At 58.0% G+C, this 17,559-nt stretch overlaps 7 protein-coding genes across 7 annotated transcripts; 5 read left to right on the top strand and 2 right to left on the bottom strand.

Moving 5' to 3' along the window:
• Positions 1-1,285: 1,285 nt before the first annotated feature.
• On the top strand, positions 1,286-3,155 carry SLS55_002057 (uncharacterized protein; the record flags this gene model as incomplete). Its single annotated transcript, XM_066773543.1, has 3 exons — positions 1,286-1,291; positions 1,395-1,401; positions 1,519-3,155. The coding sequence occupies 3 exons, from the start codon at positions 1,286-1,288 to the stop codon at positions 3,153-3,155; spliced, it is 1,650 nt and encodes a 549-aa protein (XP_066636110.1).
• Positions 3,156-3,251: 96 nt separating this feature from the next.
• Positions 3,252-4,246, bottom strand: SLS55_002056 (uncharacterized protein; the record flags this gene model as incomplete). The annotated part of the gene is made up of 3 exons (XM_066773542.1): positions 3,252-3,735; positions 3,796-4,085; positions 4,142-4,246. 3 exons carry the CDS (start codon positions 4,244-4,246, stop codon positions 3,252-3,254), a joined length of 879 nt encoding a protein of 292 aa, XP_066636109.1.
• Positions 4,247-4,813: 567 nt separating this feature from the next.
• On the bottom strand, positions 4,814-6,549 carry SLS55_002055 (uncharacterized protein; the record flags this gene model as incomplete). Its single annotated transcript, XM_066773541.1, has 4 exons — positions 4,814-5,163; positions 5,441-5,784; positions 5,934-6,122; positions 6,188-6,549. 4 exons carry the CDS (start codon positions 6,547-6,549, stop codon positions 4,814-4,816), a joined length of 1,245 nt encoding a protein of 414 aa, XP_066636108.1.
• A 594-nt stretch (positions 6,550-7,143) lies between these two features.
• On the top strand, positions 7,144-8,941 carry SLS55_002054 (uncharacterized protein; the record flags this gene model as incomplete). Its single annotated transcript, XM_066773540.1, has 3 exons — positions 7,144-7,348; positions 7,934-8,296; positions 8,469-8,941. 3 exons carry the CDS (start codon positions 7,144-7,146, stop codon positions 8,939-8,941), a joined length of 1,041 nt encoding a protein of 346 aa, XP_066636107.1.
• A 575-nt stretch (positions 8,942-9,516) lies between these two features.
• Positions 9,517-12,446, top strand: GEF2 (chloride channel; the record flags this gene model as incomplete). The annotated part of the gene is made up of 5 exons (XM_066773539.1): positions 9,517-9,683; positions 9,734-10,269; positions 10,316-10,419; positions 10,466-10,694; positions 11,041-12,446. 5 exons carry the CDS (start codon positions 9,517-9,519, stop codon positions 12,444-12,446), a joined length of 2,442 nt encoding a protein of 813 aa, XP_066636106.1.
• A 1,454-nt stretch (positions 12,447-13,900) lies between these two features.
• SLS55_002052 (uncharacterized protein) lies at positions 13,901-14,340 on the top strand (the record flags this gene model as incomplete). Its single annotated transcript, XM_066773538.1, has 2 exons — positions 13,901-14,063; positions 14,156-14,340. 2 exons carry the CDS (start codon positions 13,901-13,903, stop codon positions 14,338-14,340), a joined length of 348 nt encoding a protein of 115 aa, XP_066636105.1.
• Positions 14,341-15,481: 1,141 nt separating this feature from the next.
• On the top strand, positions 15,482-15,895 carry SLS55_002051 (uncharacterized protein; the record flags this gene model as incomplete). Its single annotated transcript, XM_066773537.1, has 1 exon — positions 15,482-15,895. The coding sequence occupies one exon, from the start codon at positions 15,482-15,484 to the stop codon at positions 15,893-15,895; it is 414 nt and encodes a 137-aa protein (XP_066636104.1).
• Positions 15,896-17,559: the final 1,664 nt, after the last annotated feature.

Genomic DNA, 17,559 nt, shown 5'->3' with positions numbered 1-17,559 from the left:
AACTCACCCCTCTTCCCGGCCTTCTCAGCCCCCCTCCAGAACCGCTCAGTAGCCTTCCTCTGCCGAGTCTCTATCCTCTCTTTTGCCTCGATCGCCGCCCCGCGTACGGCCTGGGCAGGGTCTGGCCTGGCCTGGCCTCTCCCGCCCTCGCCACCCCGCCGCCTCCTCCCTCGACGCCCAATCCGTTGTCGGCCTGTGCTTCAGTGCCTTGGCAGGTCGCCGGCCACATACGTGATGAGATAGATGCAGATGGGCTCATCTCTCTTATCGTTGTTCAAAAGGTCATCTGAGCAGCAGGACGTACTTGTACAATTAATGACCAAAAGGGCAATATGACCAAAAAGGCATAAGCATAGTATGAGCGTTTCCAACCGAAGAACTGAGCTGTCTGTGTGGCGTATGCGGGGGCCTTGCACCTTGCAACCTTCCTCTTCCGGTTAACAATACCTTGTTGTGGTCTGCTGCAGTGATACCTGGAAAGGAATATCGATCTCGTTCCCCTTTGGAATATGGCGTGCAGGATGCTACCAAGAAATACACTTCAGGGCGGTGATGGACCCAAATATGGCCTGTACCGATTATAAATCGCGAGTCATCACACCAGAAGTGGAATGCAATATCCTGATAAGGCAGACGATATGTGTACGCCCAATCCTTTTGCAACCCACAGACACGTTCATTACTGTCAAGGTGCAGCCATCTTCACATGTATGTAACCCTACCTTCCGACGGAGCCTAAATGCGGAGAAGTGAACTATCACCACGCATTATGGCATCCCCGCGAGACTGTGCCTCAGCAGCACTCAAGTCCAAAGGGTATAACATCCATCCCTCAACAGAGCACAATCTGTCGCCATCGACATCATCAAAACCAGCCTTCAAGTTGCAGAATCCTTCCAAGGAATTTCAAAAACCTAGTAGAAGAGCCTAGTAAGTAGGTACTTCTAACCAATGAACCGTTGCCGGTAAAAATGACTGACAACAGTAATGCAGCCGTCAATTCTAATACGACCAGCACACCTCGAGACAAGTACTCTCACTGCTGCGCTTCCTCGCTTCCCATCATCTTCCGACTGCAATGCCTTTGTGCAGGGTGTGCTCCGCGATCACGATCGAAGGTTTGGACCGCGCATACCCCGGCTACGCTCACTGCTCGACCTTTGAACAACTGGTGCAGTCGTCCAAGTCATGCGCTCTGTGCAACCTAATCCGAAAGGCGATGGAGCCTCAGGCAGACAAACTTGCAGCGGGAAATTTCAGAGACGTCTGGCTCCGGCCCGATCGGATGGGCGTAGGACCCTACTGTGTGGACGACAAGGCCGGGCAGAAGATCTTTGGAGACACCCTGTCCATCTACACGAAGCGAGGTAGGCAAGCAAAACTCGATTTCCCAGTTAAGCCGTACGTATGATGGAGAGATTGACTGCTTTTATCTAGGCGACACTGACGCTCGCGATCGCGCTCTCGGACTGTTGGCTTCCAAGCCTCAGATCCTACAGCTCCCCTTCCCCTCCGCAGACTCGGAAGGATGCTTCGAGTTTCTCAAACAACACCTGGACGACTGTCTGCGCAACCACGAGCGTTGCCGGAAAACTCTTGGGGGGGAACAAGTCGACGTCGCGTCTGACCCCATCCTCCCAACCCGCATCATCGACGTGAGTCCCGCCGACGGCGGCCAGGTCAGGCTCGTCGAACAGCAGCAGCCCAGCAGCCCGGAAAGCCCGCTCCTCCACGGCCGGTACGTTGCGCTGAGCCACTGCTGGGGGCCGCCCAACGCCGGCCAGCCCCCTCTCACCACGACGTCCGGGACGCTGCGACAGCACCGCCGGCGCATCCCGCTCGACGGGCTGTCCAAGACGTTCCGGGACGCGATCCGCATCACCCGCGCCCTCGGGCTCCGCTATCTCTGGATCGACTCCCTCTGCATCTTGCAGGACGCCGACGACAAGGCCGACTGGGCGCGCGAGGCGCCCAAGATGGGCACCGTGTACGAGCAAGCCCACCTGACCATCTCGGCGAGCGGCGCGGCGGACGGAGCGGGCGGCTGCTTCATCCCCCGCGAATCCCTAGGCGCCGTCGCCATACCCATGACTTCGGCCGAGCAAGCAGAAGAAGAAGCAGGACGACAGCAAGTGTTCCTAGGGCGAAACGCCGCCACCACCACCACCACCACCACCACGCCACACTCCCAGCTCCGCCGCACCTGGCTCGGCCCGCTGCAGAACCGCGCGTGGATCACGCAAGAGTGGATCCTCTCGCCGCGCGTGATCCACTACAGCGCCGACGCCCTCGTCTGGATGTGCTCGACCACCATCGCGGCCGAAGACGCGCGGCCCTGCGACCTCGACGCCATCCGCGGCCGCTCCTTCGACGACTTGAGGCACCGCTACGACGCGCGCCGCTGCCCCGCGAGGCGCGACATCCGCGCCGAGCAGATCCGCGGGAACTGGTCCGGTATCGTTGCCGAGTACAGCGCGAGGCAGCTGACGCATGTTGGGGATAAGCTGGTTGCGCTGCAGGGGCTGATTGGGAAGGTTGAGGGTGGGGTGCAGGGGGATCGCTGCGTTTTCGGCCTGTGGGAGTCGCAGTTCCCGTGCTGTTTGTTGTGGGGGCGCGATGGGTGCTGCACCGAGCTCCGTCGGCCTGGAGAACTGAGGAGTTTGGGGATACCGTCGTGGTCGTGGGCGTCGACGACGGGGTGTAGAGTCGGGCTGCATGAGAGGGGATTGGGTGAGTTTGGGGAGGGGGAGGAGAACTTTGCCTCCGTTGCCATCCCGGCGCGTCCGTCGCGTGAGTTGGTGGTAAGGTCCCTTTGCAAGCGGCTTGCGGAAGTCTTGTACTGTGGTTCGACGGGGAAGTACGGCGTCACGGCTGCGATTAGGCATCAGTGGGATGCTGCTACTATCACCTTTGATTCTGAAGATTCTGTCTGCCTTCATGACACGAAGGAAAAGCTCAGCGAGGGATCCCATGTGTTTTTGGTTGATGGGCATGTGTGGGCGGTGCCCATTACGCAAAGGGGGAGGAATCTGGCTTGTCTCGTTGTCCGGCCGTCAGCAGATAATGTGACATGCTATGAAAGAATAGGTGTGGCATGGAATTTGGACGAACGGTTCTTCAGGGGTGAGGTGCAGCGAGAGATTTGTCTTGTTTAGAGCATAGTTCATATTACTGGTGGAGCAAAGCTATTAACTGTGTGAAGTCGAGCCTTCATACAACTCGACCGATCACGCAGGTCCCACGGCACCCGCCTACTGTCCAACTTGGGTGACATAACCACCATCGACGGCAAAGTTCTGGCCGTTGAGGTACTGGTTGGTAGCGGCAAACAAGATAGCGCTCGCCATATCCCTATCGTTACCGGGCCTCTGCGCGGGCAGGCCGCCCTTGGCATCCTTTGGCATATAGCTCTTCTGGTCGTCGCCGCTCTCCTGCGTCGTCATCTCGCTGGGGAAGACGCCGGGGGCGATGCTGTTGATGCGGATCTTCAGGCCGGCCTTGGCGATTTCCGAGGCCAGCATCTTGTTGAGGTGGATGAAGGCGCCCTTGCTGGCGTTGTACGAGAAGTGGCCTTGCGAGATCTTGATCATGCCACTGATGGACGTGATGTTGATGATGGTGCCCGAGAAGCCGTGCTGGTGCTCCGTCGCGCGCTGCAGCAGCGGCAGGAAGGCCGTCGCCATGAGATAGGGGCCGACAACGTTGGTGGCATAGATGTCGGTCCATTCCTTGACGCTGGAAGGAGCAGGCGCACGTCAGCACGACGAATGAGGTGGAGATGGGCGAGCAGCTTACGTAGTGGGTTCGAACAGGTTCTTCTTCAGCTCTTCGGCGTTCGCGCCGTCCGGGGTCGTCTTGCCGGCGGCGATGCCGGCATTGTTGATCAGGATACAGAGGCACTTCTCGCGTGACTCGATCTCCTTGACGAGCTTCTCCACGCCGTCCTTGTCCGTCACGTCGCCGACTAGCGGGATAATCTCGCCGGGGATGTCCTTGCCGTAGACCTCAACGACCTTGTCGAGCTTCTCCTTGGTGCGGCCGACGATGTAGACCTTGGCGCCATTCACGGCAAGAGCTTGGGTGGCCTGTGCAGGTGGTCAGCAAAGCGGTGCGTGGCTTGACGGAGGTGAGTGATGCATACCATCAGGCCAATTCCCGAGCCGCCTCCGGTGACGAGGGCGACCTTGTTCTTGACATTGAACACTTCGCTGATCTGGAAGTCTTGGTTGTTGTTGGAGGGAGCCATCTTGAAGTGGTATCGTCAGTGAGGTGTGTGATTGATAGATGAGCCCAATTGAAAGTGCGCTGTGGTTATGGTTAAAGTTGAGCGCGTGGCTTACAAAAGGGAGGGCAGGGTTTTAACAAGAAGGGCATGGAGGAGGGGCACAACCACAGCTTCCGCCTGTCATGATGACATATGACAAAATGATGTCACTTACAGAAGGCGCACCAGTAGAGAAGGCGCGTCCAGCACAGTACTGCATGCGCTGGAAGGGCTTCGAAGCTGGCAATGGCAATTCATTCGAGCAGTTGAGCTGTGTGGTGACGCTACTCAATTTGCGGGGCAGGCTGCAGCTTGGTCTCGACCGCGTCGACAGCAGCCGAGCTGCGGATGACGGCAACCCACATCTGCGTACAGAAATCGTCAACGAAGAGGCGGTCAACTGTGTCAACTTCGAGGTCTGCATTTTGGCTCAGGGGGAAAGCAAAAGGCGAAGAGGGGGGAAATTGGGAGGATAATGGCTTTGGACATGCGGAGTTATCAACGGAGGTTCAACGGCTGCGGTCACAACCGCCGGCCGTAGCGCGTCCCTTACGTCACATCGACACCATGTCCCACTCGCGCCCCCAGATCCACGTCAATGACCACAATCTTGCGTTTCCCATCGGAATCTCGATCCGTTCTCGTGAAAATCGATATGATGCCTCGATCGTCCATTTTCGCCTGATCCACTAGCGGCTCGCCGTCAAACCCGTCCTGCCTCCACACCGTTTCAAACCGCATCTCCCCCTCCACCAGCGACGCCCTCACAATGGAGAGGGAGGAGTCAGTGTTGCCCGGCAAGATGGCATAAACATTGCTGTCTTTGTCCGCGCAAATGCTCCCTCTCGAACCCGTTTCAGTGGGGAAATACCCGTCAATGGGGCTGCGCTTCCAGGTGCCTAAATTCTTGCGTCAGCAACACCATCTCCGGTCCCTCAAGTAAAACAGAACGGGGAGGGTGGGGGGAAAAAGCGAGAGAGTCAGAACACATACCCTCCACCGCCCTCCAATACAACATCCACCTCTCCACCTTCTGCCCCTCCCCCTCCCCCCACTTCTGCCGATTCAACACATAAAACGCCCCATCGAGCGCCACACACTGCCCCTCCTGATTCAACACCCCGTTCCCCTTCTCAATCCCGAACGCCCTGATCCCCTCCATCCCAGGCCTTACACTCTCCCCCCTCCCCAAATCCGCCAACACCACCGTCTCCCCCGCGCCCGCCTCCTCGCCCCCCCTCCACACGCCGCCGCCGTCCGCGCTCCACGCGTAGCACAGATCGTAGTTGTTCTCGGGCCCGTTGGGGCCGGCCTGCGCCTTGTGCGCGGCGCGCGTGGGGTCGTCGAAGGCGACGAAGGCTCGGTAGGTCCACGAGACGTGCAGCAGGTTGCGGCGCGCGTCATGGTCGATGCCGTTGATGTAGGGCGAGTTGTCCGTGCCGGCGAGGAAGGTGCCGAGGTAGGTGTAGCTGTGCGTCGTGGAGGAGTAGGCGTGGAGGATGTCGGAGCCCGAGCCGGCTCTGCGTGTCGAGGAGAGAGGGGGTTAGTGGGTGACTGGCTGGGAGGGGAGGGGAGGGGAGGGGAGGGGCGGGAGGGAGGAAACGGACGGAGATTCGGGAAGGAGGGGTGGAAATGCAGGATGGGGAAGGGGAGAGAGAGAGAGACGGACTGGCCGATGCGGTAGGTGAGCAGCATGTCGGCGTTGACGGCGACGAAGCGCGGGTACGACACTTCGTCCATGACGCCCGAGTGCGGCAGCCCGGGCAGCGTGTCGGCCGTCGCGGTGAAGAGGCTCTTGTGCCATGCGTGGCCTAGCGGGCGCGACGCGAGGCCTTGGATCGAGAAGCGGTATCTCAGTCTGCCGTTCCCCGTCAGTGGAAATCTCGCCGTTGTCGATGGCACTCTGGTTGACGAGAGACGCACGGGTCGCAGTGGTGGTCGTATGAGACGTGGATGGTGCCATCACCGGTGCAGATGCCGATGGAGATGGTGTTGTGACCGTCATCGGTCGTCTGCTCGTAGTCGTCGAAGACCAGATACTCCCACGGGCCATCATCTTCTCCAAGCGAGGAACGGAGGCACCGCCGCGCAAGTGTCGGGTAGCAGGTATTGCTGTTCCCCTCGGCATCTTTACTCTGGTAGAAACCGGCATACTGCCATCCGTTCACCGTTAGCAGCGCACTCTGCTGGAATGAGTTGGCATTGATACGGTGCGTGCGCGGTGGATCGTCTCCGAGCACGCTGATGGTAGACTTCAACTTGACGAAATGACCATTCGAAGCCATAGCTACGGTCCACAGGAAGCTTGGAAAAAGGAAAATGTGTAGCGAAGTACAACGCCACACAGCCAGAGCTTGGTGGAGGTCTGGAGGAGTTCACACGGCACCCCGCACTTTGACTTCCATGATCCGCTTGACACGTGCTGCTGCATGCTGCAAGCGACCAGGCGGAGCGGAAAAATCAATAGAAGGGGTCGGCTAGAATTGTAGCGAGGCTAATGGCGGGATATAGGATGCAGCAAGGTATGCGCTGACGCACTATGCTGATCCTCCGCCTGCCCCGCCTCCACGCGAAGCGACCCCCGGAGAAACCACGACGAGCTGCAACGTTCCCCATAGCACAACCTGTTATCGCACGCGGATTGCGGGGTAACCCCCTGTATATGGCGTTGCGCGTGCGGCGCGGTAGCATTATGCTCGCGCGTTTCTTAGCTGCGATATTGGAGGAAAGGGGGCGTCGTGGGACCAGAAGGCGCTGTGCCACGCCAGCCGCCGCAATGCTTGGTGTAGATATAAGCTTCCTAGCGCTGGAACATTTGTGCCAGCCATTTGGATTCCACTCAGCCTCTCCGGTACATTTTGGTGTACCCTCAACTGAAAATGCACGCCCACAGGTCTGCACAAGTGGACAGGCAGGCGCTGGCCGCTACGACGCCGCTGGACAACAAGACCGGTCACTGGTGGAAGGATAGTGGATTGCTGAAACTCAACCTGCTTCTTTTCATCCCGTTGATGTCGGAGTACGTCCAGGGCTATGACGCAAGTTTGATCAACAACGTACAGCAGCTGAAGGTCTGGCAGGATGGTAAGTCCCCGCGAATCGACAATTAAAGCCCGTATGAGGTTCTTACGCATCTCTCAGAGTTTCATCATCCCTCGGGCAGCCTTCTGGGGATCCTGAGCGCGTCATACTGGATCGGAAACATCCTTGGCGTCTTCTTCATCACTGGCTTCTCCGACGGATTTGGTCGACGAACCGCAATGTTTCTGGGATCATTGATTTGCATCGTCGGAACTGCCCTTACAACCGGATCGATCAACTGTGAGTGCTCTCAACTGGAAATTGAGCCGACGCTCATATGATATAGCGGGCATGTTCATAGCCGGTCGTCTCCTGCTTGGAATTGGAGGAGTGATAGTCGGGGCTATCGGGCCTGTACTTATGGCCGAGCTGGCGTACCCGAGCCATCGTGCTACAGCGACGGCCATGTCCAACACGCAATATAGCACCGGAGCCATCGTCGCGTCGTGGATCACCTTTGGCAGCTTCCGGATGAGCAGCACATGGTGAGGCAGTCCAAGCTCTTTCAATGATCGCCACTAACGGTTCACAGGTCATGGCGGATTCCATCAATCTTCCAGGCACTCCCATCCCTCTTTCAAGCCGTAGGTATACTCTTCCTCCCCGAGTCACCGAGATGGCTAGTCAGCAAAGGCCGCCACGAAAAGGCCCTGGAGATTCTTGCGCATTACCATGCAAACGGCGACCGCGAGGATCCCGTAGTGCAGTACGAATTCAACGAAATCTGCACGACGATCGAGATGGAGATTGCAGCCAAGCAAACCAAGTGGAGCGAGCTCTGGCGCACGCCGGGCAACCGGTGGCGCAGCTTCATCATGATCTGGTGCGGTATCTGCAAGCAGTGGTCTGGCAACGGGCTCGTCAGCTACTACCTTCACTCAATGCTTAACTCATCCGGGATCAAGACGGAGCTGCAGCAGACGTTGATCACAGCGACGAGCCAAATGTTCAGTTTGGCGTGCAGCGTTGCATTCGCATTTCTGCCAGAGCGGGTGGGACGCAGGCCGCTCTTGCTATCGAGTATGGCACTCATGTGGCTAGTCTTCACGCTGATTACCATCTGCACTGGAGGTAAGTAGACGCCTTGCGGGAAAGAACAATAGGATGCGCTGACAACAGACAGTGTTCGTCGAGAAAGGCCCGGACTGGTCGGGGTCCAAATCGGCATCATATGCGTCTGTCGCATTCATCTATCTTTACAGCGGCGTGCACAATTTAGGGTGGACGGGAGCGATGATGGTGTACGTGGTCGAGGTGCTGCCATACACGCTCCGAGCCAAGGGCATCGCGCTGTTTTGGTTGCTCACGGGGGCAGCCGGGGCGTTCAATACGTACGTGAACCCGCTGGGGCTGGAGGCATTCGACTGGAAGTTCTACTGGTTCTACGTGGTGTGGATTGCGGTCGAGTTTGCCGTCGTGTACATGGTCTTCATCGAGACCAAGGGCCCGAGTTTGGAGGCGGTGGCCATGCTGTTTGACGGCAAGGACGCAACGGTGGGCAAAGTCAACAAGGTGGTGGGGTCGGCCCAAGAGGATGAAGGCGGCGCGGAGCATGTGGAGATGGTAGATTCAGGCAAAAAGGACAGCCAGCAGTAGAGTAGAGGCGCACGGATTGGCAGAGACGCAAAGGGCGATCTTCCAGCGTGCCGGCGGACCGGATGGTCGTCGCCAAGGCGTCTGTTCCGGCGCACTGGCCAGGTGCGGATGACGTGCTGGGGATCAGTCTGGGGTAGCCGGAAATCGTGTATATCAAAGCTCCCGGGCCGTGATGCATTTGCGCCTATACGCTACTCCATGGTGGTTGTTTCCCACGGCGCGGTGGTGTTGCGACGCGTCAACGGTGACAATGCGTCAAGGGCGGCTGTGATTGGGGTCCCTGCGCCAGATGAAAGGGGCCCGCGATCAGCAGCATCGAGCGACGCGTTGGGCGAAGAGAAAGGACGAAAGGGCAGCCGCACAAGCCCTTGTGTGCGCAGCCGACGCGTGGTTGGCTGGGCCTGGAGCGGCCAGATGTGAAGAACAAGACGCAGCCGGCGCCGGGCTTGGCGGCTGCAGGGCTGAGCTCACCAGCAACAGGGCAATCCGCCCCGGCCAATGCATCTCAGACTCCTCGACACCGCTCTCGAGCATGCCCGCTGCTGCCTCCGCGCCAGCAGCTGTCCAAACCGCTCATGTCCGCCTCCGCCAGCTCTCGCGACAATAGCCATCCCTACGCCGAAGCTTCGCAGAGCCGCAGCCGCACGCCCTCCGGCCACTCGACACCCCACGACACGCCTGCCAGCGATGACGAAGCGAACCTGCTCGACGACGACCCGCTGGGCCCTGGTTTGCGCGAGCAGTACGCACGCCCTTCCTTGCCCTCCGCGCACCGCCTGCTGACCGCCGCAGCGTGTCGTTCAAGCGCCGCAACAAGAGCCTGAGCAACAATGGCCTCACGCTCTCCGCCCTCCCCAAGCTATTCACCTCGCGCCAGTCCACGCCCATCCAGCGCCCCTCCTCGTCGCGCGCCGAGCACCGTCGCATCCGCAGCAATTCCGTCCTCGACCACCCCAACCTCCCCGCCCACGACGACGATGCGAAGGATTCATCGGGGGTGGACTGGTACGTCGAAGGCCCCGGCCGGCGCGTGGGTTATGACGACCTCACTGCTATCGACTGGATTTTTGAATACGCAAAGGAGCGCCAGCGCCTGCGGTTGCTATACGCCGGCGCGTCTGGCGTCTTGGGCCAGCTCAAACAAATTGGGGATGCGAGTCAGATCTGGATTGTGCTCATCCTGACCGGCCTGGCAAGCGGAATAGTCTCCGCCTGCATTGACGTCGTGAGCGACTGGCTGGGCGATCTGAAGACGGGCTTCTGCCAGAACGAGGGTGGAGATGGCAAGTTTTACTTGCACAGGAACTTCTGCTGCTGGGGATACGATGGTACGCTAATTCAGTCTGTGCCGGGTGCGTCGCTGACATCTCTCAGAACTGGCGCAGTGCGCCGACTGGCATCCCTGGAGCAGTGCTCTTGGCGCTACCTCCAAGGCCGGCAGCTACATAGTCGAATACTTGTTCTTCGTTGTGTTCTCTGTACGTTTGACGCCAGTGACGCGCATCATGTTCTAACAATTGCCAGGTCCTATTTGCGGCATGTGCAACCATTTTGGTCAAAAACCACGCCATTTACGCCAAGCATAGTGGCATCCCCGAGATCAAGACCGTTTTGGGTGGTTTCGTCATACGTTACTTTATGGGCGGCTGGACTTTGACCATCAAATCACTTGGCCTGGTACGTCCCTACAACGTCATGAGACTGCAGTCGATTGATGAAGAAACAGTGTCTTTCCGTGGCCTCCGGGTTGTGGGTTGGCAAGGAAGGACCGTTGGTCCATGTCGCCTGCTGCTTCGCGAATCTTTTCATGAAGTTCTTCACGAATCTCAATGGCAACGAAGGTTAGCATCCTTTTCCTACGGTCACTTTCATCTATTGACGACTTTGTAGCACGTAAACGGGAGGTCCTCTCCGCCGCTGCCGCCGCTGGTATTTCGGTGGCTTTCGGGGCTCCCGTTGGAGGGGTACTTTTTAGTCTCGAGGTAGGTCAAACACTCGACATTTGCGAGATTTGCATACTCATGGTTGCCAGACCCTATCCTATTACTTTCCCGACAAAACAATGTGGCAGAGTTTTGTTTGCGCCATGACCGGCGCAGTGGCTCTCCACTGGTTCGATCCTTTCCGGACGAACAAACTTGTCATGTACCAAGTCACCTACCATTCGGGATGGCACGGATTTGAGATGGTTCCCTACGCCATCATCGGTGTCCTTGGCGGCCTCTACGGCGGCTTTTTGATCAAGCTGAACCTCAAGATAGCCGAGAGACGACGCGACAGCCCCTTATTCAATGGGCCACTTCGTGAAGTAGTCGCTGTTAGCCTCCTCACGGCGCTGATCAACTTTCCCATCAAGTTCATGCGCGCGCAGGCTACAGAACTGCTGTACGTGCTCTTTGCCGAGTGCCAAGACATCATGGACGACCAGCTCGGTCTCTGCAAGGCCGGAAAAGCCAATACCGAAGTCATCTCGCTCCTGCTCGTCTCAGCTTTTCTCGGAGTTATTCTTGCAGCGGTCAGTTTCGGACTTATGCTACCAGCCGGCATTCTTCTTCCATCAATGGCCATTGGAGCCCTCTATGGCCGCGCCATTGGACTCATCGTCCGAGTCATGCACATGTCGCACAAGAACAAATTCCCGTTCACTGCGTGTGAGCCTGACGTACCGTGTATAACTCCAGGCACGTACGCCATCATCGGCGCCGCTTCAGCCATTGGCGGAGCGACGCGCATGACCGTCTCGATCGTGGTCATCATGTTCGAGCTAACGGGAGCACTCACATACGTGCTGCCCATCATGATCGCCGTCATGATCAGCAAATGGGTCGGCGACGCCATCTCGCCGCGCGGAATCTACGAGGCCTGGATCCACTTCAACGGGTACCCGTTCCTGGACAACCGCGACGACGACGGATCGTCGGTGCCCGACGTGCCGGCGGCGCAGGTGATGACGCGCATCGAGGACCTCGTCGTCATCACGGCGACGGGCCACACGATCCAGAGCTTGCGCAGCCTGCTGTCGCAGCACTCGTTCCGCGGCTTCCCTATCATCGACAACGCGCGCGACGCGCTGCTGCTCGGGTACATATCGCGCACGGAGCTCGCGTACGCGCTGTCGATAGCAACATCAACACCGCGCAACCTCTCAGTCGACGCCGAGGCCTTCTTCGCGCATCAGTCTTTGTCAGACCCCACGGCCAGCCTCGACCTGCGCCCGTGGATGGACCAGACGCCCATCACGCTCAACGCCCAGGCCGGCCTGCAGCTGACGGTCAACATGTTCTCCAAGCTGGGCCTGCGCTACGTCGTCTTCGTCGAGAAGGGCTGCCTGCGCGGCCTGCTGACCAAGAAGGACGTGTGGTTCGTGCTGAACGGCGAGGGCGGCGAGATCAGGGAGTCGGGCAACATCGTCGGGCGGAGTTCTGCGAGGGAGGAGAGGGGGTTGCTGGCCGCGGATGTTGACGACGACGACGATGATGATGAGCATGCGCATGGCCTTGGGTAGGGAGGGAGAGCCGGCATTGTTTGGAGGGGGGGTTTTTTTTTCTCTTGTAGGAATATTGTTTGATAGAGGGTTTCTTTCCTTTTCCCCCGTTGCATAGAGTGAGAGGTACGTGGGTACAACTGGGCGGTTCGGTCGGTCGGTCAGACTACAGGCAAAGAACACGTGCATCATTTTTTGGGAACTAGTAGTTCAGGCTGTTCCCCAAAGCGTGCAAGTGGTGGAATAACGTTAACCGCACGCAGGAGGAGGCGCAAAAGGTTCGTCGGGACGGCCCGGACACAGTCTATGCGCTTTGCCGCCAGGGTTGCGTCGGCCCAGAAGCCCACAAGCCTTTTTGATGAAGAAAGACGGGAAGGAACAACAAGAATTTGGCTTGAAGCAAAAAAAGACAGGGCGGTGCGGGATCTCGATGATATTCTCGAGCCGACGTTGGCTGGTCGTAGATCCACCGGTGCTTAGAATTGCGGGTCTCCCTTGTCTATGGATCCCCTTTCGCGCAAGACCGCCGTGGAGTCTTTCGTTCTGTTTGCAGCGAGAAATGTCCGAATGATGCCATGGGGGCCCTCCCTTTTCTTGAAACATCTGCTGAGGGTCTCTGCGTTGCAGGCCTGCATGTGCAACAGTGCGACCGACTCCCCACCGGCCCGATGGAGCGAACAGGAAGGCAGCAATGTAAGACCTTCTCGAACCGTGGACTTTTTTTCCATGGGCCAGTAGTAGTAGTCAGAAAGATGGCACATGTCAGATTGGGCGTGCCATCACTTGTCTCGCGACAGGGGTTTTTGGGGGGACGGAGGCATTATCTGCCGGTGGCGGGAGCCGCCCGCGGTCACCCCACGATCGAGTGCTGATCTGGTGATACGGGTCGAGCGCGGGGTGGGGCAGCCGTCGCTCCACTGCGAGCGGCCCAGCCCAGGTGTTGCAATAATGGCGGTGCCGTCATTCGTCCAGAAGGACTAGTTTCCGGCGCATCTTCGTGCGGGTGGAGCAGCGACGCGTCCGGTCAGGTTGAAGACGACGGGTTGTGTGTGTGCATCTGAAGTCTGAGGGGGTGCGTTGTCGCGTGCGGAGGTGGCGCCAGCTGCAGGGCCGGCAGCGCATCAGACGACCGTAACCCGACCATGATTTCACTCCACAGAAAATCGCCCACTCAGGCCGCTGTATATCAGCGCGACCTTCTCCGCACTTTTTGCGCCCTGCAGCAGATTTGAAGAAGTCGCCGAATACACACACAACAAGCAATACCTACAAAAGATCTCCATCCGTCCAACGGATTCCTGAACTACCATACACACCAGCCGAAGGATACCGAGGTCGCCCAAGCGGAAGCACAGCTACCCTTTACCCAAGGCAACCCCGCGAAAGCGCAGCACCGCCACAGCCACATTCCAACGCGGCTATCTACCTACCTACGCAATCTCTCAAAAGAGACTCGGTCCCCGGTTTCCCACCAAATGGCTCCCAACGCTCCGCGTCCCTTCACCACCTCCGCCCGCGTCCACCCGGCCATCCCCATCTCCTTCCACCAGCCGCACCACCACATGCCCAAGATGACTTCGCCGGCACCCGCTCGTCTGGGCCGCTGGTTCCTGCCCGTAACGGGCCTCCTGTTCGTCGGTAAGTCATTCCTCGCTGCTCGAAGTTGTTTGCCCACCATGTTTCCTTTCCAGGATTAACAAATGGCTGATGTCAAGGCCCGGTGATTGCAGGCGCGGCAGCAACCTCGTATCTCGACAGGCGCTTCGCGTCGACGTCGTACACGCCCGGCCTCTCGGCCACCGAGGCGCGCGCCCTGCGCCAGCGCGAGCAGAACGCCGCCCTGATGTCGGCCTACGGCAACCGCGACTCGCTCGAGGACGTGCAGCGCGCCATGGAACTCTATGAGGTGCAGTGATCCCCTACCTCTACCTCGAACCAAATTCCCACTCCACCACCACCACCACCACCGAAACAAAACCTGGACAAGCTGCGCGAACTCCACGGAACTTTGCAAAACCGGATGGAACCCCTTCCCTTCTTCTCTCTTTTGTCGATGCTTGATTTTTCTTCTCTACGCCTCTTTTCTAATTTTACGACCTCTTGACTTACGATTAGTGTTCTTTCTTTTTCTTCCTACAGGCTGCGAGGAAATGAGGTCACACACGCTCTCAAACACAACAAAAATCAACGCATCGACAAAAATCCGTTCTCTTTCTACCTTGCGACAACACAAACGCACATTTTTACCCAATCCGGTTGAAGTTTTGGGATGATATCGCGATGATACGTCATCATCCCCGGAGGAGTTTTTCATGGCTGATGGTTGGGTGGGAAAATGGAAGGCCATGGTTGGGGGATAAGGCATTTGCAATCCGGCGTTTTATCATTGGGGGCGCGGCCCTTGCGGCATTGGGGAAACGGCGTTTTCATCCTCGGGCACGGAGTTCTGGTTTTTCTCAGTCTTTGGATATCCCCCCCAGCTCGTGTGGAGCAATTGCTGCTTTTTTCGAACTGGATACTGAATGAAATGAAATAATTATTCAATGACTTTTTTGGTAGTTTTTCGTGATGCTGCCTGGTGTTATTAAGTTGGGTTTTGCTGCAGTTGCGTAATATGGCGAGCGATCTGAGGCTAGCAGGGTGGCTCCGTGCCTCCTGGGACGGGTGGAACCGGGTGCTCCTGTAGACATTATCCGGCCGGACATCGTGAGGTTGAGCGGAAGCGGATACGGCACTTCGACTGCGTCTTGCCTTTATCCGAGATGAGAGACGACACATTGAAAAATGCAGCGCCGAATAATCGATTAGCCGACCGTGGGACAAGGAAGAGCGATGGCTTACGCCAGGTAAAGGGACTTAAACTAGAGCTTTTCCGGCGGCATTGAGCTGACATAGGTACGGAGGGTCCGCGCAAGATGAAGCTGAATAAAGAGGTTATGCTGCGGATAAGAAGATGGCGGTTTGGGGAGGAGCGGATCAGGAGCGACTTCCGGAGTAGATTCCGACCGGCTTAGCGCCGAAAAGACTCAACTCCAACGACACCCCGTCGCTTTCTCATGCCACTGCTGCTTTCTGCCGTCACCATGCCCTCCTCGCTGCTCGTCGACGTCCGCACTCCCGCCGAGTTTGCCACTGGCTTTCTCGACGGCGCCATCAACATCGAGTACCAGGACATTGACCAGCTGGCCGACCGCCCCGGCGTCTCCAAGCAGGACGACATCACCTTGTACTGTCGCTCCGGCCGCCGCTCAGCCATCGCTCTGGACGCTCTGAAATCCCTCGGCTTTGAGAATGTCCGTGACATTGGCAGCCTCGAAGAGGCCCAGGAAACCCTCCGCCGCGAGAAAGAGGAGAAAGAGGAGAAAGGGGAGCAAGCTGCCCAGCTCCAGCCGCCACCCCCCGAGCCATCCAAGCAGTCGCTCGAAGGGTCCCACAAAGCCCTTCTGGACGGCCTGCGTGCTTTGGACTGATTGTCTTCACGTTGCATCGCATGCAAGACCCCCGGTTTGGATACAATCATGCTGCCGCATGGCGCACGGGACGCACCCAGCCGCTTTCCACTCTCTTCCATGACGACTCCCTCGCAATCTGCAGCAGTCAGCTCACTCGCACTGCCATTGTACCACTGAGGAACGTATTACACCAACTCTTGTCTCGTCATCGTGCCGCCGTCCGAGCTCCATGATGCCGGAAAGCAATCTGCGACGACTCGTCCGCTGATCTTCTGCAGCTGCAATCCCATGCCTTCTCCCGACCTCAGCTCTTTCACCTAGATTGCGTGTATCATGCTTGCTGCAGCTCGCCGATGTTGGCCGTCAACCCTGCCCTGCTCCCGAGTCCTGATTCGCTCGTCAGCCCGTTGCCAAGGTTCTGCGGCACGCCTACTCGCCATTCGCCTGTCGCGCATTGTCAGTTCAGGTCAGCAGACGGCATGCTTCCTGCAATCCGCCTTTTGCAGCCCTCTTCTATCCTCCACCAAGGCCTTGTTCCGAGTCACACCCGCTATTCCCTGATGCTCTTGCTCCACTCCATATCGCCTCGCTTGGCCGCCCATGTCGAAGTCTTGATTCCTCAAGCGCCAGGATCCCACCCCTCAATACCGTCGCCGACACCTTGACCCACCTGATTGTGTAACGGTCGAGCTCTCCATATGCGGAAATACGAATCCGATGCTCATGGTTGCATCATTCCTGAAATGCCATCATGACTTCTTCTGGACGTTCCACAAGACTTTGTCAGCGATGCTTTGTTGCATGATCCCGGTACACTACAGCTGCTTGGTCATTGGTCGGAGCCGTCGTCTGTTTCAGCTTCGAACCGTCCTTCTCGGAGCGCCGTATCCTTGTCGACCAACATCTACACGAGCTGAAGGATGCAGGTACGTGCTTGCTGTGCGTTTCTTCACAAAGGAAAAGACCGGGCTCCTGCCCTTTTCTATTGGCACAGGCAGGTATCCGGGCCGCGCCCTGTGTCACGTCAACATCTTCTGATTACTGAACTCGCGTGGCCTTGCAGCTCCTCCAGCCCTAGTACTACTTCAATACCCTTGCACTGTGCTAGGGTAATCCCACCACCCTTTTCCGTCACCCTCGATTTCCACCGTGTTCCTGCAGCTTTTCTGGCATTTTAAGCCCGGCCCCTGAGGTTTACGATGCCCGTCCCGGACCTGGCATTTGGAACGGTCTCAGCCGGGGTACTGGAAGTCCTGAACCATGGTTGACATCGAGCACTGCCGAGAGATTCGTCATGCATGCCAAGGTCAGCTTGTGCGACTTCATCGTTGCACAGCATGGCATCCGATGTCCGCATGCAGCACCGCGCTTTGTCAGAGGACTTGTCACAACCGATTCAACTTTCTTTCGACTCCATGCCAGCACGCACACTTACCCTTGTCCGCATGAGGATGTTGTCAAGGGTCCTCAGCCCATCCACGTGTCAAGAGCAAGCAATGCATATGGACAACCCTCGCCACCATCTCCACAGTGCAGGACTCAGCGCCAGGCAGTCGTTGTCCGCGGACGAAGATTCTTCAAGGTCCCAAAGTCTATCGGTCGTGCACGGCAGCGCCGGCCACGCGGCACTGTACGAAATCTGCACGCCCCCGGAGGGGCGGCACCATTTTTTCAGCCAGCCG

The sequence above is a fragment of the Diplodia seriata genome (assembly GCF_021436955.1).
Source record: "Diplodia seriata strain FDS-637 chromosome Unknown scaffold_2, whole genome shotgun sequence".
NCBI lineage: Eukaryota > Fungi > Ascomycota > Dothideomycetes > Botryosphaeriales > Botryosphaeriaceae > Diplodia > Diplodia seriata.
Note: the sequence above shows the minus strand (reverse complement) of the source record. Positions and strands in the feature narration are given on the sequence as shown.